General features: G+C 40.5%; 1 protein-coding gene and 2 non-coding genes across 3 annotated transcripts; 1 reads left to right on the forward strand and 2 right to left on the reverse strand.

Moving 5' to 3' along the window:
• Window positions 1–17,975: 17,975 nt before the first annotated feature.
• Window positions 17,976–18,048, reverse strand: Trnar-ccu. The gene has a single exon. It is a non-coding gene; the product is annotated as a tRNA-Arg (tRNA).
• A 539-nt stretch (window positions 18,049–18,587) lies between these two features.
• Window positions 18,588–18,660, forward strand: Trnar-ccu. Its single transcript has one exon. It is a non-coding gene; the product is annotated as a tRNA-Arg (tRNA).
• A 2,923-nt stretch (window positions 18,661–21,583) lies between these two features.
• Window positions 21,584–23,256, reverse strand: LOC108049511. Its single transcript, XM_017130717.2, has 2 exons — window positions 22,202–23,256; window positions 21,584–22,141 (listed from the first exon to the last, which is right to left on the reverse strand). Exons 1-2 carry the CDS (start codon window positions 23,226–23,228, stop codon window positions 21,945–21,947), a joined length of 1,224 nt encoding a protein of 407 aa, XP_016986206.1. The 5' UTR covers window positions 23,229–23,256; the 3' UTR covers window positions 21,584–21,944.
• Between the last annotated feature and the right edge of the window lie 935 nt (window positions 23,257–24,191).

Below are 24,191 nucleotides of genomic sequence, written 5' to 3' on the forward strand. Positions count from 1 at the left end.
CCAACTCGACTGCAGAATCGATTACACACATCAGCGCGAATGACTTTCACAGCGATTCCATTAGGTCGACTCCAGTCGACGATGCCCATGGCAATTATCGGCAACTTCCACCATCTCATCACACCATCTCCACATCCTCTGGAATCGGGAGGATGGGATGACCTTGGCTGGGCAAAAACCGGCTGGAGCACCACTCAAGGTTAATATTCATTGTCAACATTAGGTACGCCTCATTTGTATGCTGCTCTTGGCTCGCGCTCTCATTCCCTTTTACACACAGAAAAAATAGGTCAGTCTTCAGCTGATACTAATAGTTTACATTTATTAAAGATTTATTTTCTCTTTGTAAAATTAAACAAATATTTATAAGTCTTACTCTCTTATTTCTGCTCTGTTAACAAAGTAAGACAGATAACTTTATTGAATTCTAGACATATTTCAATTCACAGCTAGTTCGGAATGCAATTTTCGTACTGCGATTAAATTCATTGCAGACTGTCTCGTCCTCTTTTTTTCAATTTTCTATTTTTGTTCTCATAATCAAAATTTGTTTCAGTGCATCTAGACGTCAGTTGTCGGCACTTGGCAACATAAAGCGGGCCTCATCCTTCGACGTTCCATCGCCACTCAGCCCGGAGCTGCAGTTGCATTTCGGAATCGGACTGAGACTGAGTCTCAAATTGAAGTCCAGAATGGGCCAAGTTTTTAGCGTCATCGGCGCTGGCAGCTTGTCATGTCAGCCGAACGCAAACTGTCAGAATTCGAGGAGAGCGGCCAGTGGCGGGCATTCGCATCGCAGGACCGACTGGCGGTGTCGCATACTTAATCAGCGGCGGCGCGTCTTAGTGATAATTACCGGGCATTTTTGCAGCTCCCCAAAGCCGCCCGCTGATGTTGTGAGATGTGGCCAAATGAATGGCCTCAGCGGCTCCACTGTAGTCACTCGATGATTATTCATTGTCCTCGGTTCAAGTAGATCCCCCAGTGCTCCTCCCACACCGCTTCCATCGACTGTGAGCAATTTGTAGATATTCTGGTAGCCATCAAGGAACAACAGGCGACATAAAAGTTAATTGCCTGAGTACCAAAATAAGACAAAAGCTCTAAGGCAATCGAATGTACAAAACAAGCGGACTATGAAACACCTTCATAAAACTGTTGCATATTTTAGGTTTACTTTATTCCGATGGTATATGTATTTTTATAAATTGGTCTAGAGCCATAAATTACCATCTGTAAATCAAAACCTTTCAAAGGTTTCATTCTAGCAATTGTATATGTTTGAAATTATTATCACTTACGATTTTTCCCACGCCACACATATTATCGCTGTGCATCCGTATTTTTTTAAGCGTTCAGAATATAACATTTTTATATACAACAAAGTTTTAACTCCTGGGGCATAAGCTTGCATATATTATGACAATATGATATTTAATACTGTTACTGCAACATGATTAATTAATTCAAGCAATTATAATATCAACATTTAAAATAAAATTAAATATTAAATAATATTATGTCACCAGTCAGGTAAAATTCCTTAGAGCAACTGATTAAATTTGGCTGTCAAATTTCTGTAACATAAAATCGACAAGAAAGCTTAATGAAATTTTCTTAATTATGAGGCGGCAAAGTCCTGTCAAGAACCAATAAAAAATTATCAAAGGGTACAAAAAGACATCTTTCGCGGAAATGACTAATTTAAACGATTAACAAAAGGCTAAAGACAGACCAAACAGGGTTATAGATTGCTATATTGTGCCACACAAAAACGCGACACTTGAGCAGAGTTGTAAAGCCAAAACTGCCACTCAAAAATGCACAAGCCCCAACCTTTTGGCCAACAAACACATGGCAAATTTGCCGGGCCAAAACCGCAGACAGGCAAAAGCGGCAGAAGCAGCAGCACGGAGACAAAACCCATTTAAGTTCAAAGCAAGCCAACCGACAAGACGATCATTATCTGAGCCGCATATCTATTTGCGATTACCGAGGAACTGGCTGTGAGCCTGCTCCTCAGCAGATGAGCACGAGGATGATGATGAGGTTGAGCATGGGGATGAGGATAAAGGTGAAGATGAAGTCGGTCTGAATCGTGGGAGTTTGGGATCTCAGACTCCAAGGCGGTGTGGTGGCAACGTGGGCGCATTAAACAGGCAAATGTCAAAATGACGCGCTTTGTTGTTTATCATATTTACCGCAAGCCCGGGAAAAAAAGAGATTGGCGGACGACTATGACTATGACTATGAGCCGGGCCAAATGCAATTAGTATTCAAATGTGGACGCGCCAGCGAGCACGACGCCAAAACGAGTCATCATCATCTGCCAGTGAGACGACACTTGGACTTGGCTTTGGACTTGGTCTTCGTCTTGGTCTTGGGCCTGGTTCGGGATCGGTATCGGGATGGGGCCAACTTCTTTGGCCACAAAGGAGCCGGCTCTTTACATGCTGAAAAATGCCTAGGCTTTTGTGGCTCACAGTTCGCCGTAATTTAGCGCACGCATTTTGCATTTTAAACGCGAGCAGCGAACGGCGACGACTTCTGATTAATTCCTCAGCTGGGCGCTACAAATTCGTTTGACTAATTGCGACCGGAGGGGGATGGGAATGGAAATGGGAGGGGGGATGGAAATGGAAATGAAAGCGGTAATGGGAGTGGGTATGTCAGCCAGGGGATTCCGCGGAACACCTTATCGGCCGCAATTAAACGTGCCGTCGTCCAGTCCACCGATTTAATGTATGATTTCTTTCAAATCATATCTACGTGACTGTGACTCAGCCTTATCAGCATGGGCAATTCCCCAGCTCCAGTTATCCACTAAGAAAAAACAGGTATCCAAAATGGTATTCAAAATAAAATTAAACATATCAAATAAATGTGTATTATAATTGATCAATGGTGTCAAATAATATTGTATTGTTTGAATCCATACAGAGTACTACATGAGGTTTAGTAAAATCACATTAATTTAAAATAATAAAATAAATCACAATTTCAGAAATAGTTCTTAGATATACTATTACTTTTAACATATTACAACAAGAGGTTCTAAAATAACCACAATGGTCACATTTACCATAAAATCCCTAAAAAAACACTATAAATTCATAAAGTATTTAATTATAATTCTTTAAGAATCTCCAAATATGTTTGTGCTTTAAAATTAGTAATTGATATTGCTAGGTTTCTTTCACTGCACATCTGCAAACTCATTAATGACAAAATCCCCGGGCGGCCGGCCTCTCAGATGATTCAATATGGCCGCTAGTTGCATATTAAGCAGCCAGGCTCATAATCGAATATGGCCACAGCCTCGACCAAGCTGAAGCTTTCTGTTATATAACCATAAAAAAGGCAGGCTACCAGACAAAAAGTAGGAACAACAAAAAAACACAAAATGTGTCGTGGGCGCTATCAAGTGACAGCTCTGTGGATCCAAAAAGTTGTAAAATTAACAACCGAGTTATGACAACTGCCGGCAATTAAAATTGACAATTGATATGACAGGCTTTAGGATAGCAGGACGCGGGGAAGTGAATAAAAAATGGCCAATAAAAATGAATACGTCGGAGTGTACAGAATGAATCTCCCGGGAGTGACTAGATTCAGAATGGAGAACGCTTATCAACAATACAATGAAAGCGGAATTAGGTAGTTTTTAACGAGAAAAGGTTGTGCAAGTAAAATATAAAATATTGCCTAACAAGAAACTAGAACTAGATCTACCGATTGTGTATAAAAAATAAAGTAAAATCTGGCGAGGAAAAACAAATGCTTTGTTGTGTGTTGTTAGGAAAGCACATTATATAATATTTTTCCTGGTCATAAACTAGGTAGTTGACTTTTAGCTATCTTTCATTGCAAATACGATTGCAGCTCCATAGCTTTTAATTGCGGCCTCCGTCTGACGATGTTGGCCGAAAGTAATTGCTGCAATTTTGGTAAAAGCGACAGATCGCGTACTGCGGCCAGATCCGTTGCAGCGACAACCGTTTTGGTTGCACAAATATGACAATCGTCGACATTATTAAAATGTGCTACGTGGGCTAAATCTGCCGACATCAGAGAGCGTCCGAAAAGGGCAGAACGACACACGGCAGGGCCAAAACAGGTGGGCCACGATGTTGGCCAGGTTAGCAGCCTTTAGTTGGTGGGAACACCACCCGACATTTGCTGATAGCACACTCAATTTGCATTCGAGTGGAGCTGGAGAAACGTTGGTCGAAATCAAGCGGAATGACTGCCAGCCAATTAGTTTTTATAACTTTCTAGCTGGCACTTCAATCTCGACCAGTAATTAGTTGGCCAAAGAGTTGACAGGTGGTCCAGGTGCGTGGGCGACAAAGGGAACCGCACACATTAACATAATGTTATGAGAGGGCTTTAATTAAAAAACCCAAAGCACAACCCTATTATTTCTCGGCTTCCTCCTTCCCTTTTTTTTTATTTTTTGCCTGCCAGCAATTCTCGACAAAGTCGTTGGCCATTCCATGTGTGCGCTCCTTGAAGCATTTAAGGCTGGCCATCCGGCACAGACAATTAAAAACCCTCTGCAGCCCTGCCATTTGCCATTTTATAAGCACAGATTACAGCTTTACGTATACGTAACGCACAAGAAGGGGCAGTGGGGGGGTTAGAGGGGTAAGTAAGGGGAAAAGAAGGGGCGGGACGGGGACTTCCAGCCAGGACACACAACGTGGTCCGATAAGCGGTGAGCACTAGGTGGACTCCTCTCCTAACGCCGAATTCAGTAATGCTAACGAAAAATTACATCATCAAGTACTGAACATTTCTTTTGCAAATTGGATCCAATCTGTAACAATTTTTACAAATAAAATACAATTTCAAAAAAATTATTAGGAAAAAAAATTAATATTTATATTTAATTATTTCTTATACAACTTAAAATGGTAAGGAACATGTGCTGACTAAACCATTCTTTTTAGAACTCCAAGCACTAACTTTTCCATATTTTTTTTCGCTGTTTTAAGTACTACATTATTATATAAATATATGTTTTTAAACATAAATAATTTTTGATTAATTATCCATTATTTGTATTACTCCAAGCACTAACTTTTCTATAATTTTGTTCATTGTTTTAAAAATTATATTATTATTAAAATATTTGTTGCTAAACATAAATAAGTTTTGATTAATTATTAATTCTTTTTAGTACTTCAAGCACTTATTATAAACATATTTATTGTTAAGCACAAATCATTATTCATTAATTATCCTATAATTTATAATATAAATTGCGCTGAAAGTAGCCAAATTGGCATTACTACCTCGACTGACTCCCGTATCTGCAGTGTGTAGTGATTTTATGTTGGCCATAGTCATTCTGGACGTCCTGTTCGCTGTTCCCAGTTCCATGCTGCCGCTCATTGTCTACTTTAATGACATTGCACTGCACTTATTTCGTTTTTGGCTCTTTATACTTCTGCCCTTATTTTCTGGCGGAGGATGCCACCTTGTCTTCCATGTTGATGGCCAGCTGTAAAACCTTATGATAGCTTAATTTTAGAGTTTTTAGATCGTTTTTGCATTTTCTTCGCTACCCACACATACATGGCTGTGTGATTTGGCCCGAAATCAGTTGCGAATTTGCATGGACGAGCTCAAAATGAAGTCATTCCAATGCCAAGCCGAAAATGACAAAACTTGAGGGAGCGGTGGAAAGCATAATGGGAAAAATGGATGCGGAAAAACGTGAAAAAACCAGAGAGGAAGCTGTTCAATATGCAATGCACAGCTTATAAGGTGGATCAAAAAGGGGTTGTATTATCAGATTTTATGCATACTTGGCGTTTGCAAAAAAAAATAACACAATAGGTAACATAATTAGATATTCCCAGGAACTTACTGCAACAGTTCCTGAGTTTAATAAATTATGCTTAAATTTCGTATGAACAAAAATGTTTTTACAATTGCAAGGACCTAACCATTTTAATATTGACACTTTTATCTATGCAAACCATAACCTGGATATCAATTTGAATACTGAAATGAATTCGTAATAGAAATGGTGCAGCAGTTAAATTAGAAAAAGAAAGGGGAACCTCATATCACTCCCAGCTGAGACCCCAATATAACGAAACGTGTCCGAAATTGGGGTTGAATCTGAATCGTTATCATTTGCGAAGGCGCCTCGTATAATTTGATACTTCATCAATTCGAAGAAAAACCATTTAATATGGAAATGACTCCAAAAAGGGGAAACTCCAGTCCGGCAATCAAATTGGGAGAACACATGATGTGATATGAAATCGAGACCGCTTACGGAAATTGGTACACAGAAAAAAACAGCCCTATATTTGCTACATTTTCGAAATTTCTATAAGATACTACTTTTATTTGGGTTTCATTTTTTCGAAAGGCACACCAGTGTGTCCGCAAATATACTGATAAAAAAAATCTTGTAAAGTTCTTTTATCACATAATGTTTTTCTTTCTGTAAGGAATAACAATTGCGCGTTGGAAATTTGCATGTGATGAAAATGTATGACAGACATCGTAAAATCCCAGAGCAGCCGAGATATGGCCGCGAGTTACAAACTGGCGACAAATGAGCAAAGGAAGTGCATAAGCGGCAACCGGAAGCCGAAGTATTTCGAGCCGGGCGAAGACGAATCGAGTGCTGTTAACGCATTTACAAGCCTCGGCGACGACAATGAAATATCGCCAAAGATTATCGAGGCCAGGCAGCGGGATTCCGGAATCCGGACTCCCGACTCCGGACTCCGTCGCATTTACTTTGCATAATAAGCCGGATTATGGCGGCCCTCGAGCTCCATAAAGCGGAGTGAGATGACGTTGACAATTGATTGCTGGCAATGGAAATGGCACGGAAAAATATTTGCCGGATTTCATTAAGCGTCGCGGAAATGGGCGAGTGAAAAATTTGATTTAGGCATTTGCATGCTCTTCCCCAGCGGCGAGTTCATCAGAGGGGGCGGTGGATTTCTGACTGGAGGTAATGTTTTTATGTCAGAAATCACTTAGACCTTTGGTCAGCGGAAGTGGCCATAAAATAGCCATGGCGCATCCGCATTCGCAGAGTGGGCATCTCGCATCTCTGCCCATAAATTCGACTGTGAAATTGAAACTTAAAATGCGTAAAGTATACGCCCCGTCCGCCGACCGCCATGTCTGGAGTTGCCTGAAGAGCAGTTTCAATTTTTATGTGTATTTTATATGCCTACTGTAAATTGCCAGCCATCTTGCCATAGAGTCCTTCGAGTTTCCTCCGCTTTTCCGCTGTTAAAGCTCAAAGGCCAGAGGCTCGGGCCCCGCAAAATGTTGCCAGCGTTTCTTTTTTGTGCCACCAAAGTGGTGTCTATTCCACGGGCCCCCGAAAATTCCACGTTCACGTTCGCAATCGTCATAAATCTTATGGCCACATCTTGAATTTATGTGCCTCCTGCCCCGCAAATTCCACTCCGAACCGGAGCTGCCATTCTGCGGCTGTGTTTTGTGGCTTAGATTAGCAATTCTGGCATCTGGTGGCGATTTTGTATTGATTTTCGCAGCGCCACTTATTGAATTTGTTCGCTCAGCTCGGCTGGCCGAAAAGTTTTTTAATCAAAAGTCCTTGCCGGAAATAGTTTGTGCTTAAAGTGTTTAGCCAAATGACAGACAGAGACCAGGGCCAAGCAGCAGCTTGCACTTTGACTGGCAACAATCCGAAACGTTTCAATCCCGCCCAAGACAAAGGCCGAGGAACAAAAGCCACAGTAGCAAAGGCATTTCCAGCTAAAATATTTACAACAGAAATGTTTTGCGGAGATAGAGATAGCAAACAAAGGGCTGGCCCCTGTCCTCGTTCCTGTTCCTGGGCAGATTTCATTACTGGCTGACCAGCATGCCGCTCTAAGACAATCAAAGGTGAGCTGGCAACTCCGACGACAGTTGGGTTGGGTTTCGACTTGGGTTTCTTTTATTTTCCGCCTGGTTGGAGCAGGGGCATGAGATGGACCTGGAGACACGTGGATGGGGGCCTGGAATCCGTAGGATTTGCTGCGCGAGCAAGACGCGACTACCAGCAGACCGGAGACCAGGAGCTGCATCCACCGCCATGAAAATTGGCGTCTGCCAAACATAAATAAAAAGGGGAAAGGTAGACAAATCCGGAATAAATAACAGCGTTTGTCTGGCCCGTCCTGCGGCGGTCTGCTATCCGGACCGGGCTCGTATTCGGGTTGAGGATGGGGTGTGGGATGTGGTCTTGGATGTGGATGTGGATGTGGATGAGGGCCGTGCCACGTCAGCACGGGCGTTATGGCAACCGACGGCGTCGAGACACCTGCCCATTGTGGCTCTTCCAGGCGCTTTGCCCCCGCGTTGCGTATACGCTCAGTTGCACCGCAAAATGAGCGAGAATCGCAGCGTCTATTTGCCATGGCAATGGCATTGGCGCTGGCACTGACATTGGCAGCAGCATTGGCAAGGCAGTGTGTCTTTTGTAGCGCGCTTTTAATAAAATATAACCATTTAATTGGTGTGGCAACCGTAGGCAGCTGCCCCGTCCCTCGCCACTCATTTTAAGTTCTTATAAAATAAAGCAAGGATGCAGCAAGGTACAGTCTCAAAAATATATTTTATTCAAAGACCTTAAACGGTTTTAAGAGAGAATTACAATTGGTTTATCGTGTTATTGGTGTTATATAATGGGATAAAGTAATTTAAGCTATCCAAAGTGGTCCTATGCTCAAAAAAAAGTACGTTTTACAGTCTGGACTCCAGATTCTGGAGTCTTTGGTCGTTTCCTAATATTAAATGCATGATTAATTTTGAGAACAATATAATATCTTCTATTTATTTTAAGAGAACAAAATTGTTATGAAAAAGTTTGACTTACTCGAGATATTTTATAGTTTATTTACTATACTAAAATTTGTATTTTAAATGTACTTAGTGGGATTTTGTACCACATACTTGTAAAGGGTAGAAGTAACAATTCACAGGTTCCAAGTACCTTCGATTGGAGAGGTAGAAATTTTCTGCAACAGTGCTCTGGCTGGTGATAGTATGGACTCCTTTTCCTAAGAGAATACTCCGGCGATTCTGTTTCTTTTGGATCAACGAGAAATGGCACGACTTTACATATTCCTTGAAAACTGTACATATGATGATAAGGCCCAAAACCCATAAATTAAAGTAATATAATGAATGAAACTTTTAAAGTTGATTGTTTTGATAAAGAAGAAGCATTGATTAATGATTACAAATTTTAATTATATGCCATTAAGTAAACACAAATAATATCTAGACAATCGAAGCTGGGTAAAAACCCGACTTCATATTTTTCAGTAGTGTATAATGATAATGAAATTCCCTTTATTCCTTCCACCTTGCTCTTAATCATTTTTCTGAACTGGTCATGATAAATTTGGAATGTTTATGTAACCCTTATATGTTTTTGTTTTCTATTTAAGTATTTTATTTTAACTTGGCACAGAACTTAAAAAAAGTCTCACACGCAGAATAGAATTATACGTATGAGTGTTTAAAGTCTATAAATAAAAGAGAACAACACGATTAGGTATATTTTAGTACGGCATTCAAATATGTAAACAAAAGTCTGTATTTTATTTTTTGCTCTTAACAACAGTATTTGTTTTACTTGGCAACGAACACTATTTATAGAACAAATAAGTTGCCTATGCATAATCTCCATGTATTTAAATGTGCTAAAGCCAAATACTTTTGTGAACTCCTGATTCTGTAGGCAATTTCCATAACTCTCGTTTGTTGGCAACTGCTTGCCAACAGCCCGACTTCAAAACACGCTCTTTAATTAATTCAAAGACAAGTGCAAAGATTCACACCACCAGGATGAGGATGAGGATGCGAATACGAATGGATCTGGGACTGAGGAGGGCGATGCCTAAATGGTTGCAATCAATTAAGAGCCAACAAAGTCAACCGTCGCCGTATCGATGTCAACCGAGCAGCTGTGATGGCCCGGCATTCAGCTTTTCCCCAGTCAGCAAATTAATGAACAACGCACCCAATTGAAGGAAATGGGAGAGCGTACAACGGGAATGGAAATGGAAATGGAAATAGGAATGGAAATGAGCTGGATGACAGCCTCATATTTGCATATTCATGGTCGGGAGTTGCGAGTGTGTTTCTTGCTTCCGCCCATCTGGTCAACGAATTTTCTGGCTAAATGCCTTTGGTTTACTTTAATTAGTTGTTTAGTTTGTCTAGCTAAGTGAGAGCCGTAAAAAAACTAGCAAACGGGGATCCAGTCAAAGCCAGACTGCGCTCTAATGGAACTAAACTAAGAGAAAATGCGTTCCCCAGTTAATGGACGGGACGCACTTCATTAGATATTCTCTTTCCAATGCTAATATGCATGCACTCAATGTGCAAATAGTTTGAGAGCTGGAATCCGACAACAGCGAATAGATACAGATACAGCAACCCAGGGACTTCCTCTGACGTTTCAGGACAGTTCGGGGAAGAGGTTGACAATTCTGGCTAACAGCCGAACAAACTATCCAATCCACTTTGCCTTGGTTACCGTACAGCTTGAAAGGGAATGGACTTTGTGACAAGAAAAACAAAATATAAATAAATATTTTTATTAGAATTAAATTAAAACTTCAAATGGTCAATCAAATGGAGGTTCAAATTAAATACCCTTTAATAATGGTATTTATTAAGGTTTCTCTTTTTGTTGGATAACACTTTAGAATAAAAGAAAATCTGTCCCCGAAAAAGGAACATTTTCTTAGAAACTCTTAACTTAAATACCAATTTAGCAATTTCAAACGTTCTAAAAAAATCTGTTCGGAAAAGGCACAATCATTTTTAACTTGTTATTTGGCAGAATAATTTTCTGCTTTTCAATTTCAGTTCTTTTGTCAACAATTGACGTGTGAGGACTTCAAAACAACGGCAAATTAGCTGCTGATTCGACACCCACGACCGAAACTTGCCAAACTCAATGTCATGACAACGAAATTAATAAAAGCAAAACAAGAAGCAGCAAAAATCAAAAGCAGCAGCAGCAACACAAGCAGCAGATATTGTCGCATGCATAAAAAGGGCCTCCACAATTTAACGCTCGAATGTTCCGACAGACGTCGACATATGTTTGGGGCACACGTGTGGCAGCATGTCCGTGTGCGGTGTGTGGAATTGCCAGCGTTGCGTATATGAAAGTTTTTAATAATACTTGGCTAAAATGCCAAAGGAAAAACTTTTATTAATAAAGTTTCTTTCTTTCCTCCTTGCACCGAACACGAAGAGTCGCCAGTAAGGGGCAAAGACATTGAAGACTGCAGAAGGCTCCCTCTTCTTGAGGCTTCTTTCCCCTCTTCCGCTCCGCCAGCTACTAAGGTTTAATTATGGCTAAAAGAAAGTAGTGGACTCTAGGAGTGGCAAATAGTTTTACTTTTATTTATTTTTATTTGTGCGTCACACATAAGCAGCCACACGCATATTGAGAATATTAATGTTTATGCGCAAACACAGTTTGGGAAATCAACAGTGTTAATAGCTCTATTAGTTAAATATCAAATATGATTTTAAAAAATTCGATAACAATCAAATTAATTATCATAATCATAATATTTTCAATCGCTTTAGTTATGAAATAAACAAAAAAGAAACATGAGTTTTCATATTTTTTTGATTTTACTATTGCAATATAATATAGATTTTTTTTATTCGTAGGTTTGGGAAAGAAAAAATCATGTGAGTATAAAGCTTGTGGCTTAGTTTTAAACTGAATTAAATATGAATAGAAATGTATTTATTTAAGATCACATTTTAACACACTATGGAAAAAAGCCTGTGTTTAGTGTTTAATTCAAATAAGCCGTTTTGATAAAAGCTAAAGTTCGCGTTATCCCCTTGCGCATAAACAATGGATGAACGAAATGAGCAGTGAAGCTCTTGTAAGGGGGACACTTGTCGCTTCGGCAACAATTGCAACTTTCGCCTGCCCCCCTCCCCGCACAAATCTCTTCTGCATGTTCAAGTGCACAATTTTTGCCTTCGGCGGCAATATTAAAATTTAAGCTGAAATGCCATCGAGCGAACCAGGCTGAAAGCAGGCCCGGAAATAGTTTCTCAAGGCACAATCCCCCCCCTACCTCCCCTCCATCCCACCCGGTCTTGCCAATTCCGCTCGTGATTTCGCTTATTCGTTTTTTGTGTTTTTGATTTTGTCGTATTTGTCTGGTGATAGAAAAGCAGAGCCGCTGGCAGCGCTGCAACTTTTGCCCAAATACTTTTAATTAAAATTTCAAATTATTTTCGCCTTTCGCAGACGTCGACAGATGGAAATGGGCGGGGCAGGAAGCTGGGATCTGGAAGCTGGAATCTGGAGACAAAGATGAGCACAAGTGCAGTTAGCGAGTGCAATGGCGCACAAGATGGCGAAAGGATCCGGAGGATCTGAAACGCTGAAATATTCAAAGCGCATTTTCAATTTAAAAGTTTTGCACTCGGGCATATTTATTTATTTTATTTCGCAATTTTTGTTTTCTGCTCATCATTGAGTCCGATGGGTGGGGAGGGGAGGGGAGGGTAGGTGAGGGGTTGGAGTCTTTGACCAAAGTTTGGCTCCAAGTAGGCAATGTCATTGAGATTGGGTGATGGGCGGTGGGTGGCGGATATGAATGCCCTACAAGCGGCAACTTAATGCAATTTTGCTCTGGCAGATTTCATTTGTGTGACAAATGGGGGGCGTGGCCATGCAAATCGCAAATAAAAAGAACTCATTAAAAGTTTATGCCACAAAGTTTGGCACCCGACCCAATGCCACGCCCCTGCTTACCAGCCCACCGCCCACCGCAATCCAATTCGACCCAAGCCAACTGCAACTTGTTTTGACCAAGAGGAAAGAAGAGAGCAACTTCCGGTGATTGCATTTATTTTTTTCAGGGAGATGGGCTGGCTTTTGTTTTTCGGGTGTTGTGCAATAGTTCCAAAAGCGAAGTTTATAACTATCAATAACCAGGCAGCCTACACTGAAAACTTTTCAAAGGGGCTTTACCCACAAGTTGTATTTGAAAGTACTTTAAAAGTAATCGCTGTCATGCTGAGTTCAAAGATATTATATAGCTATCAGAAGATAGTTGATAGAACAGTTTGGTTGGGTACATTTTCTATTTGGGATTAAAAAGTAAATTATGATATGCATAAATTTGAAATTTATATTTTTAAACATTTAAGATTTTAATTGTTTAATAAGGTTTTAGTGGAATTTTGTAATATCTAAAACAGTAGTTTAATGTTTAGTATAATACTTCTTAATCAATTATTTAATGCTTTGATACATGTTGTTAATTAATGAGCATTCATTTACTATAATAAATTTATACTGAAAAAGAAACATTCATTCAAATAATATGATGTTCTTTTGATAGCTACTATTGCATGAACTAGACATTCTGTAAACACCCCAGTACACTTCTTTAATCACATTTTAATGATTATTTGTTTGCCTTTCAAAAAGAATCCCTAATTTACTTAGCAAAAGCACCCATTATCAGAAATGCTAATCTATACCATGCAATCAATCATTTAATAACGATAACTGGTAAATCGAGTGTGTACTATCAAAATTATAGGTCAGTCCTTTGTGGCATGTTATCTCAAAGTAATTATACTCTTTTTTGGCCCCGCTATCCCAATAATCGAACTGACAGTTGACAATCCCTACACCAATAATCCAATGAAATATCGCAGGGGGGTGGTGGGCACGTGCGACACGTTTCCCAGTTTCCCAGCCAGTTCAAAAAGTCAATTCGAATTAAACAACGCATTTGATTGCCATAAAAATGGGCGGTCGCGGTCGACGGTATTTATTGGTCGCTCGAGTCGCGGTTTGCATGCTCAGCAAATGCATTTTTTCTATTTCAGCTTGTCGGTGTTCTGTTTGGGCCCAAAAGCAAAACGTGTCTGGCCATGGCCGCTCCCCAAGACAGGTAAATAAAATTGAAATTATTCTGTGTAGCCGCAAAAAAAAAGTTGAACATAATGAAATAAAGCAATCTAGAAAAAACAGTTTGCTCACACACACACAGAATTTACTTAAAGTGAACCTTGAAAAAAAAAAGAATCTGGAAAAAAACACAAGCGGGCGGCGTTTCAATTAGCCGTCCTCCAGCGACTTGTCCGGCAATTAGGTGTGTTTTAGTCGACCAAAACGATTCTAATCGCTTGTGTTTTAACATAGATTTCGCCTTTGCTTTATTTGCTTGGCTTTTGTTTAATTTTAGCCCGCTCCGAACACTTTTTGCTGTCATGTTGTCGACTGTCATGTTGCCGGTGACATTAGCGGGAGTTCTAGACCCAAAGAGAGCTGCCTGGCCCCACACAAGCTCCAACTTGCCCGATCATACACCCCAGATATGACAAATTTAATTAAGGTTAATTTTCAGTTCGCCTTTTCATTTTTTACCCGCCCGCAGTTCAGTTCACATAACATTTCCAGGCGATAGTAGTCTGTCTGCAGGGTGCAAGGGGGTATTCCGGGTCGAGAGGTCAGATAAAGGAAGGTGTGCGGGTTACTTTTTGCCGACTTTCAGTAATTAAAAATAAATATTAACATATAACTAACTATAAAAGTATAGACCAAATTGTATACTTAATGCAAACATAAGATCATTTTTTTTGTTTTGAAGACTCAATTTCAGACCCGATTAATATAACAAATTTTCAGAAAAACTTCCCCGTTTGGGATATTTTGATGCTTTTTGGATTTCCCTGATCGATCACCGATCAGAATTTTCCAAATTATTTTCCAGCCTTCCCACAGCAGAGGGCGCCAGTCACCCGTAGCTGCCTCCACTCCCCGATAGATGGCTGCGTTCTAATTCACAGCAGGCTACAGGGTGTTCCCCATTTGGGCTTCAATCGAGTGGCAAAGGTTCTTGGCTGGCTGCTTTATCTGAAATTGCCAATCGAATGCAATGCAATGCAGTTTGCCGGCAGGAGAAGGAGAAGGGCTGTGTGAAAAGGTCAAAGGCATTCGATTAACTTTAATTTGCGCGGCTCTTTTCGCTCCGTATGTATGGTATACTATACTATATATCCCCTCCATTGTTCCACGGCTGTTGATTTAGTTAGCGGGTCGCATTGACTCCTCAGTTCAGGTGTGCCCCTTGCAGGCGGCGTGAAAGCCAAACCTACTCCTCGAAACCAAGACCGAATCTCCTCGATGCGAGACTCTTCCCGGCGCATCTCCGCGATGATGTGCCTCCTAGACGACTTACAATGGCCCGAACTGCGCTTTGATTTATGCCAGCTCCGGTCATGTCATAGTTCATCCACGGCATTGTTGCAATGTCAGGGGGCGGGGCCTAACGGTGGGGCCATCCCAGCATTCACATTCCCCGAAAATACCTTCTTCGATTAACAAAGAAAAAACAAATCGATTTCATGAATTTTTGTACACAAATAAATTTATTACATATTTAACAGAAACACTATTGGTGAATGTGCCCACAATACTGTTCTTAATAGTTCCTACAAAGCTCAAAAAAAAAAATTAAACTGGGATTTGTCATCTTTTTTGGGTCTTTACATGCATTGAAAATTCTCAAGTTTGAATTCGTATAAGAAAAAAGAAAGGGTTAGTTACAGTCCATAATAGTCATGGTGTCAATTTGTGTAAAAAATCAATTTAAAAGTAATACATTTTTATTTTATTTGCGATACAAATGTGTTTTTGGGTCAAGCTCTAATTGCGGTTGTCTGAGGCACGCGTTGGCCAAAGGAAAATGTCACTGCCACAGGAGAACGGCGAGCAGAAATTTGGCCAAAATGATAGCCAAATTTGGCGGCCAGGTGACGTGACGGGGCTGCCGGCCAAGTGGGCGGGGTAGCTGGTCATAATGTATACACAGCCAATGCTGGCCGGCAATCGAATGCCGTTCGAGAGTCTCGGCCAGTCTGTCAGTTAGTTTAAAATTAATTTGCTCAGCCAGGCAGAATAATTTACGGTCTCCGCTGAGGCCGAGTAATTGAGGTGGACCGAAGATGTGGGCAGGTTTATGGCTGCAACTTTTCATATGCTCATTGCCCGGCGCGTGACATATCACGAAATTCTGTTAACGGCTTTTTCGATTCGAACTGGAAGCTGTCAATTAGTTGTAGGTACATCAACCGAACACGTCTACCGATAGCCAAGCGCAAACCTGTCTGGCGGGCTGAGAAAATTTGAATTTCGATGGAGGTAATCAAGTAAAATCTATCCTAGCCATAATCGAATTGAAATTGAAATTGAATTTTCGATTGTGTTGGTGCGAAATCTCCTGCTAACCAAAATCAAAATGAGCTTCTGTGCTGTCAATCTGCTTTTTGATCGAATTTAGTTTTAGAGAAAAATATCTTTCGCAACATAGCTTAACTAACGAACGCCATTTTCTTTATATTTTTTATTTGAACTTTTTAAAATGAAATAAATGGTAAACTTATTCGTTTAATATCAAAGTCAGCTTATAAAAACTTTTTATTTAAGTATTTTTTATTGCTTTTTAGAATACATTTTCCTAGTTTTTGACATCATTTTTTTTTTAATTTGTCTTATCTCATTTTTGTCCTGGTTGATCTGTCAAGTTTTTGAAGTATGTTCTTGGCAGCGCTGGCGAGCTTGTTAATTGCGGACCGCCAGCTACTTGCCTCGCTCCGATTTGCAGCTGGGCGCTCGCAAATCTTGTCACCGGCGATTCAGCGATGCAAATGTCTACGCAGCATGCAACCCGTCAACTGGAGGCTGCTTCGGCGACATCCATTTCTCATTTGATCTTTATCGCCGGGCAACATGCAAACAAGCGGGCCGATGGGCACCGCCCCCCAGCCACACCCACTGCCCCCGAGAAAATCCTTGGGCAGACCTGATATCCGTACTGATTGTAATCGAGATTGGCTTTTTGCATGCGCCGGGCTGCCAAAGCGATTTGTGGTCTGGCCTGGCAAACTGTTTCGCCCAGTGACATTTCAAGGCTTTCTGTCGACCGCCGAATCACAGCAACTGCTCCTCCGTTTTCCCCGTTTTGCAATTTGCCAGCATTTTAATTTCCTCTGGGTCTCTCATTAGCGGGCCGCGATTCGGGTGGCCAACCAGGGCCCAGATGCCAAAAGTAGGTCGGGTCGCTTCGCTAAATTGTGGGACACGCAACTACTCAGACACCTTGGCGGCTTTTTGCTATTTCCAGCTGACTTTTCGCCCGGACAATTTAGGCACAGACAATAGATGGGTGTAAATCATGTTTGCACTGCTCGCTGTCTATCTGTCTGCCTGTCTGGTGCTGGCTTTTGGCCCAGACTTGACTTGACTTTACTTGACTTGTGGTCAATGGCTTGTACATAATGGCTGCCCCAAACAACAACAACAATCGCCTCTTTGGGGCATTTGCAAACAATGACATTATGCTGACGTTTATTAATCGCATTTGCGAAATTAATGTCGTGACATTTTCGGTTTAATGTAGTTGTAATAAATAAATGCGCCGTTTATCCAAAGACTAGCCGAGAAACACAATAAATATGTGAGGTATAAAAAATCAATACAACAGTCGAAAAGACAGGCGGCAGACACCAGACGGCTGACAGTGGTCCAGATTATGTAATTTCGATTTGCATATAACAAATGAGTCAAGCGATCGCTACTGTTTTTTCCAAACATTTAAGTGACGGTGCCTTTTAGTAGGCAACTTTAACATTTAAAGAGAATTGTAGAAACATATTAACACGACTAATCTCAAAAGTAAGTACATAATATATTTTGACACAAAAGATAAAATAATCTTAAATATATTTAAAGACATTAAAATAAATGAGATATATATCAACCATCTATATATACCACTTTAAAAGACTTTCTAATGATAAAAAAGTTATTTAAGCTTTAACATCAGAATTTTTTCGAAAGCTTTTCCTTAAAAAATAAAAGTCCTTATAAAATTGAAATATAAAACAGAAAAAAAAGTACTTCACTTTACCCCAGATGGGACTCGAACCCACAATCCCCGGCTTAGGAGGCCGATGCCTTATCCATTAGGCCACTGGGGCATGTACTTCGAGCTGTCAAAAGGCCAATATAAGCCGAGGGTAGGCTGAGAACGAGCAATACAAGAACAAAATCTACCTAAAAATAGACTTTTATCGCTTAAATTTTGTGGCCAAGCAACTGTTTAAATAAACTGTTTGTTTGGCCGCGGAAACAAAGTGGACAAACATATCTAGCTAAATATTTGGGTTATGTTGAGTCAGCAGCACAAGTGTTTCTTTTTGATAACGATGGTTTGTTGTTTGTAATTACATATAACATTTTATATATCAAATACACGAGTGGTGAAATATTGTTTTTCTGAAATACTTACATAAAATCATACATACGATGTATGTATGTCCCTTATTTAGTTTCTTAAGCGGAAACAGGAATTAACTCAGGTATCGAAATGGTTTATTTCAACCCCATAAAAGATTCAATAAATAAACACGTTTTGTTCTCCCTTCTGGATATTTCGTTTGCCTGCTGTGACGTAGTCTACTGACTCATGCTTTCCAACCGTGAGCTCAAAATAGCATTTGGCCGGCCGCTAGCACATGCCCCAGTGGCCTAATGGATAAGGCATCGGCCTCCTAAGCCGGGGATTGTGGGTTCGAGTCCCATCTGGGGTAAAGAGTGTAACTTTTTTTTTAAATTTTTTTATTTGGTTGCTTTTTTTTTGTTTTGAATAAACTGTTCGCTTAATAAGTTGTGTATTGGATTTTAAGGATGTATGGAATAGTTTTTTTTTCAGTCGTTAATTTTTTTAACTTTTAAAATAATAAAACTGATTTGTAAGATTAGGCAGTTTAACTAAAAAATGTATCGATCATAACTATTTAGTAAAATATATAATAAACAAATTCTTAATCAGTATCACAAATGTTGTATTAACAAATGCAAAGAATGTTTAGAATTTAGCTTGGTTTTCAGTGAAAGTGGATAACTATTTTGCAAGCCATTGGCAGTGCTCCATCAAACCAGATTATCGGAGTGCCGCTCCCAGATTTCTAGGCCCAGGCCGAACATAAACCATGAAAACTCGTCAAAGCAGTTGACATTTCGCTGTGCCACTTCCACTTAATTTAACAACTTTACGAGTGCCAGCCATCGTCTTCTAATATCGTTTTCAGGCCTTTTCACCCAGGCTCTTAAATGGCAATCAACTTTCTGATGAGTTGTCAAAAACGCCGTCGCCTGGTTTTAGGTGGATGCACTAGTGGGTGTGCGAGAAGGTGGGGTGTGGCCCGGCTTGGTATGAAATCCATCCACTTTAAAAGTTTGGCAAAAATTGCGGCTCATAATTTCACTTTCGCTATCTGAAATATGCATGGTCGTAAAATTTGCCAACGCCGACTAAATGGCCACCCAGGGATCCGAGGATGCACAGTGGGTTGGTAGAAGCTGGCTGGATGGAAGCCTCGGCCTTTAGCATTAAAATTGCATACAGGCTGGGAGGAAAAAATACTAAAAAATAAAACTGTGCCTCGCATAGTTTCATTTGCTTTACGATTCAGCAAAACTTTGGCTGAGAATGCGGCCAAGTTAGGACCAGGGTATCTGAGAGGGATAAGGCAGTCTCATCATTAATGTAAATTCATTGTTGCATGTTGCAGGAGGGGTTGGGGAGGGGGTGCTCTACTGCCTGCATTATAACAATTCATACTGAATTTTTAATACGAATTCAACTTTACCACGTACGCATAATCCATTAAGTTGGAAAATGCGGGGTCTTTCGAATTCGAAATACCTTTGTTTTCGCTTAGACTTGCAGATAAATATGTGAAGTGAATTATTGGAGATGAGCCTTATAAGTTTTATAAACGTCTTCTAATATTAACCTTTACAAAAATAACATATGAACGTTAATGAAAGAAACATTTTATATTACTTTGGTATTACAACAATAACGGGTTCAGGGCAACAAACTAAATTATCAAAAAATTAGTTTATAATATCATCGTTAAAGAAAAAGAAACCCTTTTTGGTATGGAAAATGAAATAATGAAGACTTTCGTAAAAAATTCCTTCATTATAATCTATTTTGAAATAGGGCTTCCATTACATACCCATTATGTGCAAGGATTCTCGCCGCTATTAGGAAAAAATTCCTCTCGTCCTATACGCTCTACCTCAGCGTAAAAACTTTTTCGCAGAATTAATGGCAAGGGTACTTTAGCACCCCGCGGAAACTAGGCCAAAGTCCGGATTTTTGCGAGCAGAGGGGTGAGGATAGGGAACGGGGATATAAAATGGGGATACAGAGCGGGGAAACGAGATGGGCAAAAGGCATTCTGTGAGCTTTATGGAATGCATTGCTCCGCAGATTGCATTTGTTGCATTTTACTTAATTGAAAAAGGCCAGCAATGTGGGGGAAGGCCGTAAAAGGACAATATCGCTGTCCCTAGCCCTCTATGGGCTGCCTGTGCACTTCATAAAGCTGACAGGGCCCGGACCGGCTATAAAAGAACATGACCAAAGCGGGCGTCGAGGAGACAAACACACACCAAAATAGACCGCCAACGGACCGCCGCCGCAAACGGCCTGCAACAACAGCAGCAATAATACAACAACAACAAAAAAAAAAACAGAAACATGCCAGAGACCACAGCAAAAGCAAAAGCATCTGCAACAAGCAACGGCAAACAAACAAACAACGAGCGGCAAAAATTATCTACTCAGATTATGTCGAGATTAATTACATACGCTGAGCGCCATTGTCTTGTCAATAAATTGTCGTTGTCGTCGACGTCGCCTGGCATCGTGTGGCTTAAAGATAAGAGGGCCTCCGACGCCGACTACCGAAATGTTAACTGGCTTTTCTTTTCTTCTCCAGTATTTTTGCCAATTTTTTGTCTCTCCAATTTTTTTTTTTTTGCCGCTTTTTGGCTGATGCTGTCAAAATTGGTTGCTCAACTCGGGAGCTGCAGCCAAGCCCCTCGTCCTCGGCTAATTAATTTAGAAATGTTGGCAACATCAGGCAGCGCGACGAGCCCAAGCCCACCAAAGGGAGCGCCACATGGTCCGCCGTTAGCGGGCAAATAATAATGAAATGATATAGGTTTAATCCGGCGATAAGCATCGTGCCGCATCTCTCTAAGCCAAAGTGCTCGCCAAGTGCGCGTAAATTAATTGGCCACAAAGCGCAAAGCGAGGGCCATGCAGTTCCCAGCTCAGAAGACTGCCGGCCAAGTTTATGTGGCTCTGGCTCTGGCTTCGACTTTGGCCAGGGGCCACTGCTGAATTTAGTGCATGTTAACCGCCGAATGGCCAATGTAAATTTTAACCGGCAATGCCGTCTTGGCCCGGCTTAGATGTGCCAGTGCCGGAGGGTTAAGAGCGGGCGAATGATGGCCCACGAGCATGGGCAGGGCTAATTAGAATGGATAACACGATATTGGCATCGCTGCACCTGGAAAATACTGCCCAGCATAACTCCAGATGAGTGTTTGGCCGTGTAGAAGATGTGATTCGAGATTGCGGAGCCCGGAAAAACTCTTTCGATGGGGAGAAGTAACCTATTTCATGGGAAATAAACAAGACATGGAAAAGTCTAACGAGCTTCAAGGTAGTTTATTAGTTTTTTTTCAGACTTTTTATTTCTTTATAAGGGTAGAGTAAGAAACTTGTTATATTAAAGCTGTAATAATATTTAATACATTAATTTTTTAACTTATTCAAAATTAAGGTCAGGACACTAACAACAAATGTTATAAAATGTTAGGCACAATTATTTAATAAAAAGAGAAAGTAACATCTGGCATCAAGATTGCAGTTGCCAAATAATCATTTTTCGTTCAGGCAGTTTTAACATGTTGTGAAATTTAATAACAAGCTTAAGGTCATTTGTGTGTATATATATACACGGCATTTGTGTGATCTTAATATGATACAAGGCTCAGTAATATATGTAATCTAAGCCCACTGGTCAAAGATTCCCTCCTGATCAAGACGAGCTAACAATTTCGTTGTTATTCTGACCACTACTTCATTGTCATAGATGGATTTCTGGTATCGAAGTCCCTGTGGACTTTCATCATACAGGCCTTTGAAGTCCGTGGACTCACTGCCGTTGTAGACAATAAGTGGTGTTAGGAGGTTCACCATAAGACCTAGGAAATGATAAAAGGGTAAGGGTAATGTGTAACGCCGTTAATATTCACTTTACTTACACATGGGACGACGACGTTCGAATTGAATCTTGAACTCCTTTAGGCTTGGAAATGAACCCTTATACGAAAACTTGTCCAGGTCGGCTTTTAAGGTGTTGTAATAATACTCAACCAGTTCCGATTCCTTATCCAGCACTTCTTCCCGCAGTGAAGTGTTAAAGAAGTAGTGCAAATCGACGGCAGGTGAGTTGAAATTGCTGAACTGAAAATCGATTGCTACGGGTATCCGGGGATTACCCGCATCATCGTACTGGAACATAATGTTGGTGGTCCACACATCGGCATGGATTAACGCCTGCAGTTCTGTATCGGCCACATCGTAGCTCCGAGCTGCGTACTCCATAATTTGAGGGTGCAACTTCTTCAATTTGTCGCCATACAATTTCTTTAAGTTTGGTTGGCCATTTATGAAGGTTAGGAAAACCCTAAAGAAGCCCAGCCAAACCTCCGTATAGCCTTTCTTCTCACGTGAATACCAGTGAGTGTAAAGACTCTTGGACAGGAGCTCCGGATGGCGTTCTTTTAGGATTATGGATGCCGCATGGAACTTCGCCAGCAACTCCAAAGTCCGCTGGGCATGAGCCAAGTCCAATTGCTTCACTCGATCCGCATTTACGTACTTGTAGGGTGCCAGATCCTCCAGAATTATGGTACCGCTTTTCCGATCCACGCTGATGGCATCTGCAGTTAACTTTTCGGTCAGGCCAACTTCTTGGAGCAATTGATTCATCTTCGGCAGGATGAACTCGTACATGTCCATCTCACGGGTGTACACGTCGTATTCCGCGAATAACTTCGCCTGGGGAGCGTCCGCGGGACAGGTCTCCTTGACGATGTAGGTTTTGCTCTGAACGGATCCATCGCCCAGCTGATAGTCCACGTAGATTCGAGCCATAACGCCCACGAAGTTATCACCTTTTCCAGTCGCCGGCTTGGCAGATATCTTGACGACCTTGACCTGATCGTCCTTGAGGTAAGCCCTCAGCCTGGGCTGCAGATACTCATTGGTTAGCCAAGAGGGTAGCATTGCGAACGCGTCGAGGTTTCTCGTTATACTGTCGATTCAGCTCTAGGTTTCACAAATATATATTTCTGTTAAGTGGTGTTATCAACAAATAGATTCCGAGATAGTCTTTTTTATGGCGATTCATGCGGTATTAGATAATAGGTAATAGAACAAAACTAGCAATTTAAAATATACAAGGTCAAGATAACAAACTGCTTTGTCATATTCCGGTTCTAAAGCACTCTATTGTGCCTTAATCATCACTGTGGTCGGCCGTCCACGTAGTGATGAACGCTATAAGCTATATGAAAGCCAGTTATTTTAGCGGACAAACAAAATATAAAAAAAATATTTTTTTTAGCTGGAAACAAATTAATTGTTAATTTTTTATATTGCAACATTTTCAGCAGTTTCCCATTCAGCCAGAAGGGTACCATTTAATCTAGGTAAGAAACTTTCCCCAGTATTTTTTTCAGAAGACCAAATGGAAAAATGATTAAAAAAATTATTTTTTTCGTCACACAAAAAATGAATAATTTTCGTCACCAAATTAGATATCAGAAATTTTGGATTTTAAGATCGTCACGACTTTCTTACCTCGTAGTTGTTTTTTTGTAGAATAAACAATCTTGATTTTTGTTTGCATTATAATTCATTTTTGTTGATTAAAGCAATCAAATTGCCGTCTTATCTCAAACAACGTTCAAACATTGCTTTTCATCATAAAGTCATTAGCTAGTAGTCTAGAAAGATTCTGCCAATTCATTTATGCTAAAAGGTTTATTAAACAACAGTTTTGTTGATTTATTTCACAATAACTGGAAATATTGTAAACCTAGTTACAAGCCTATAAGCATGCAACAAATTTCACTGAGATATTATCATTAAAATTTAAATAGTAGTTATATTCCGCAAACACAGCTAATTGCGCGCATACAATTTCAACCGAGGAATTTATTAATAAGCGGATGGTGACATGTAAGA

Source organism: Drosophila rhopaloa, unplaced genomic scaffold, assembly GCF_018152115.1.
Source record: "Drosophila rhopaloa isolate 14029-0021.01 unplaced genomic scaffold, ASM1815211v1 contig_115, whole genome shotgun sequence".
Lineage (NCBI taxonomy): Eukaryota > Metazoa > Arthropoda > Insecta > Diptera > Drosophilidae > Drosophila > Drosophila rhopaloa.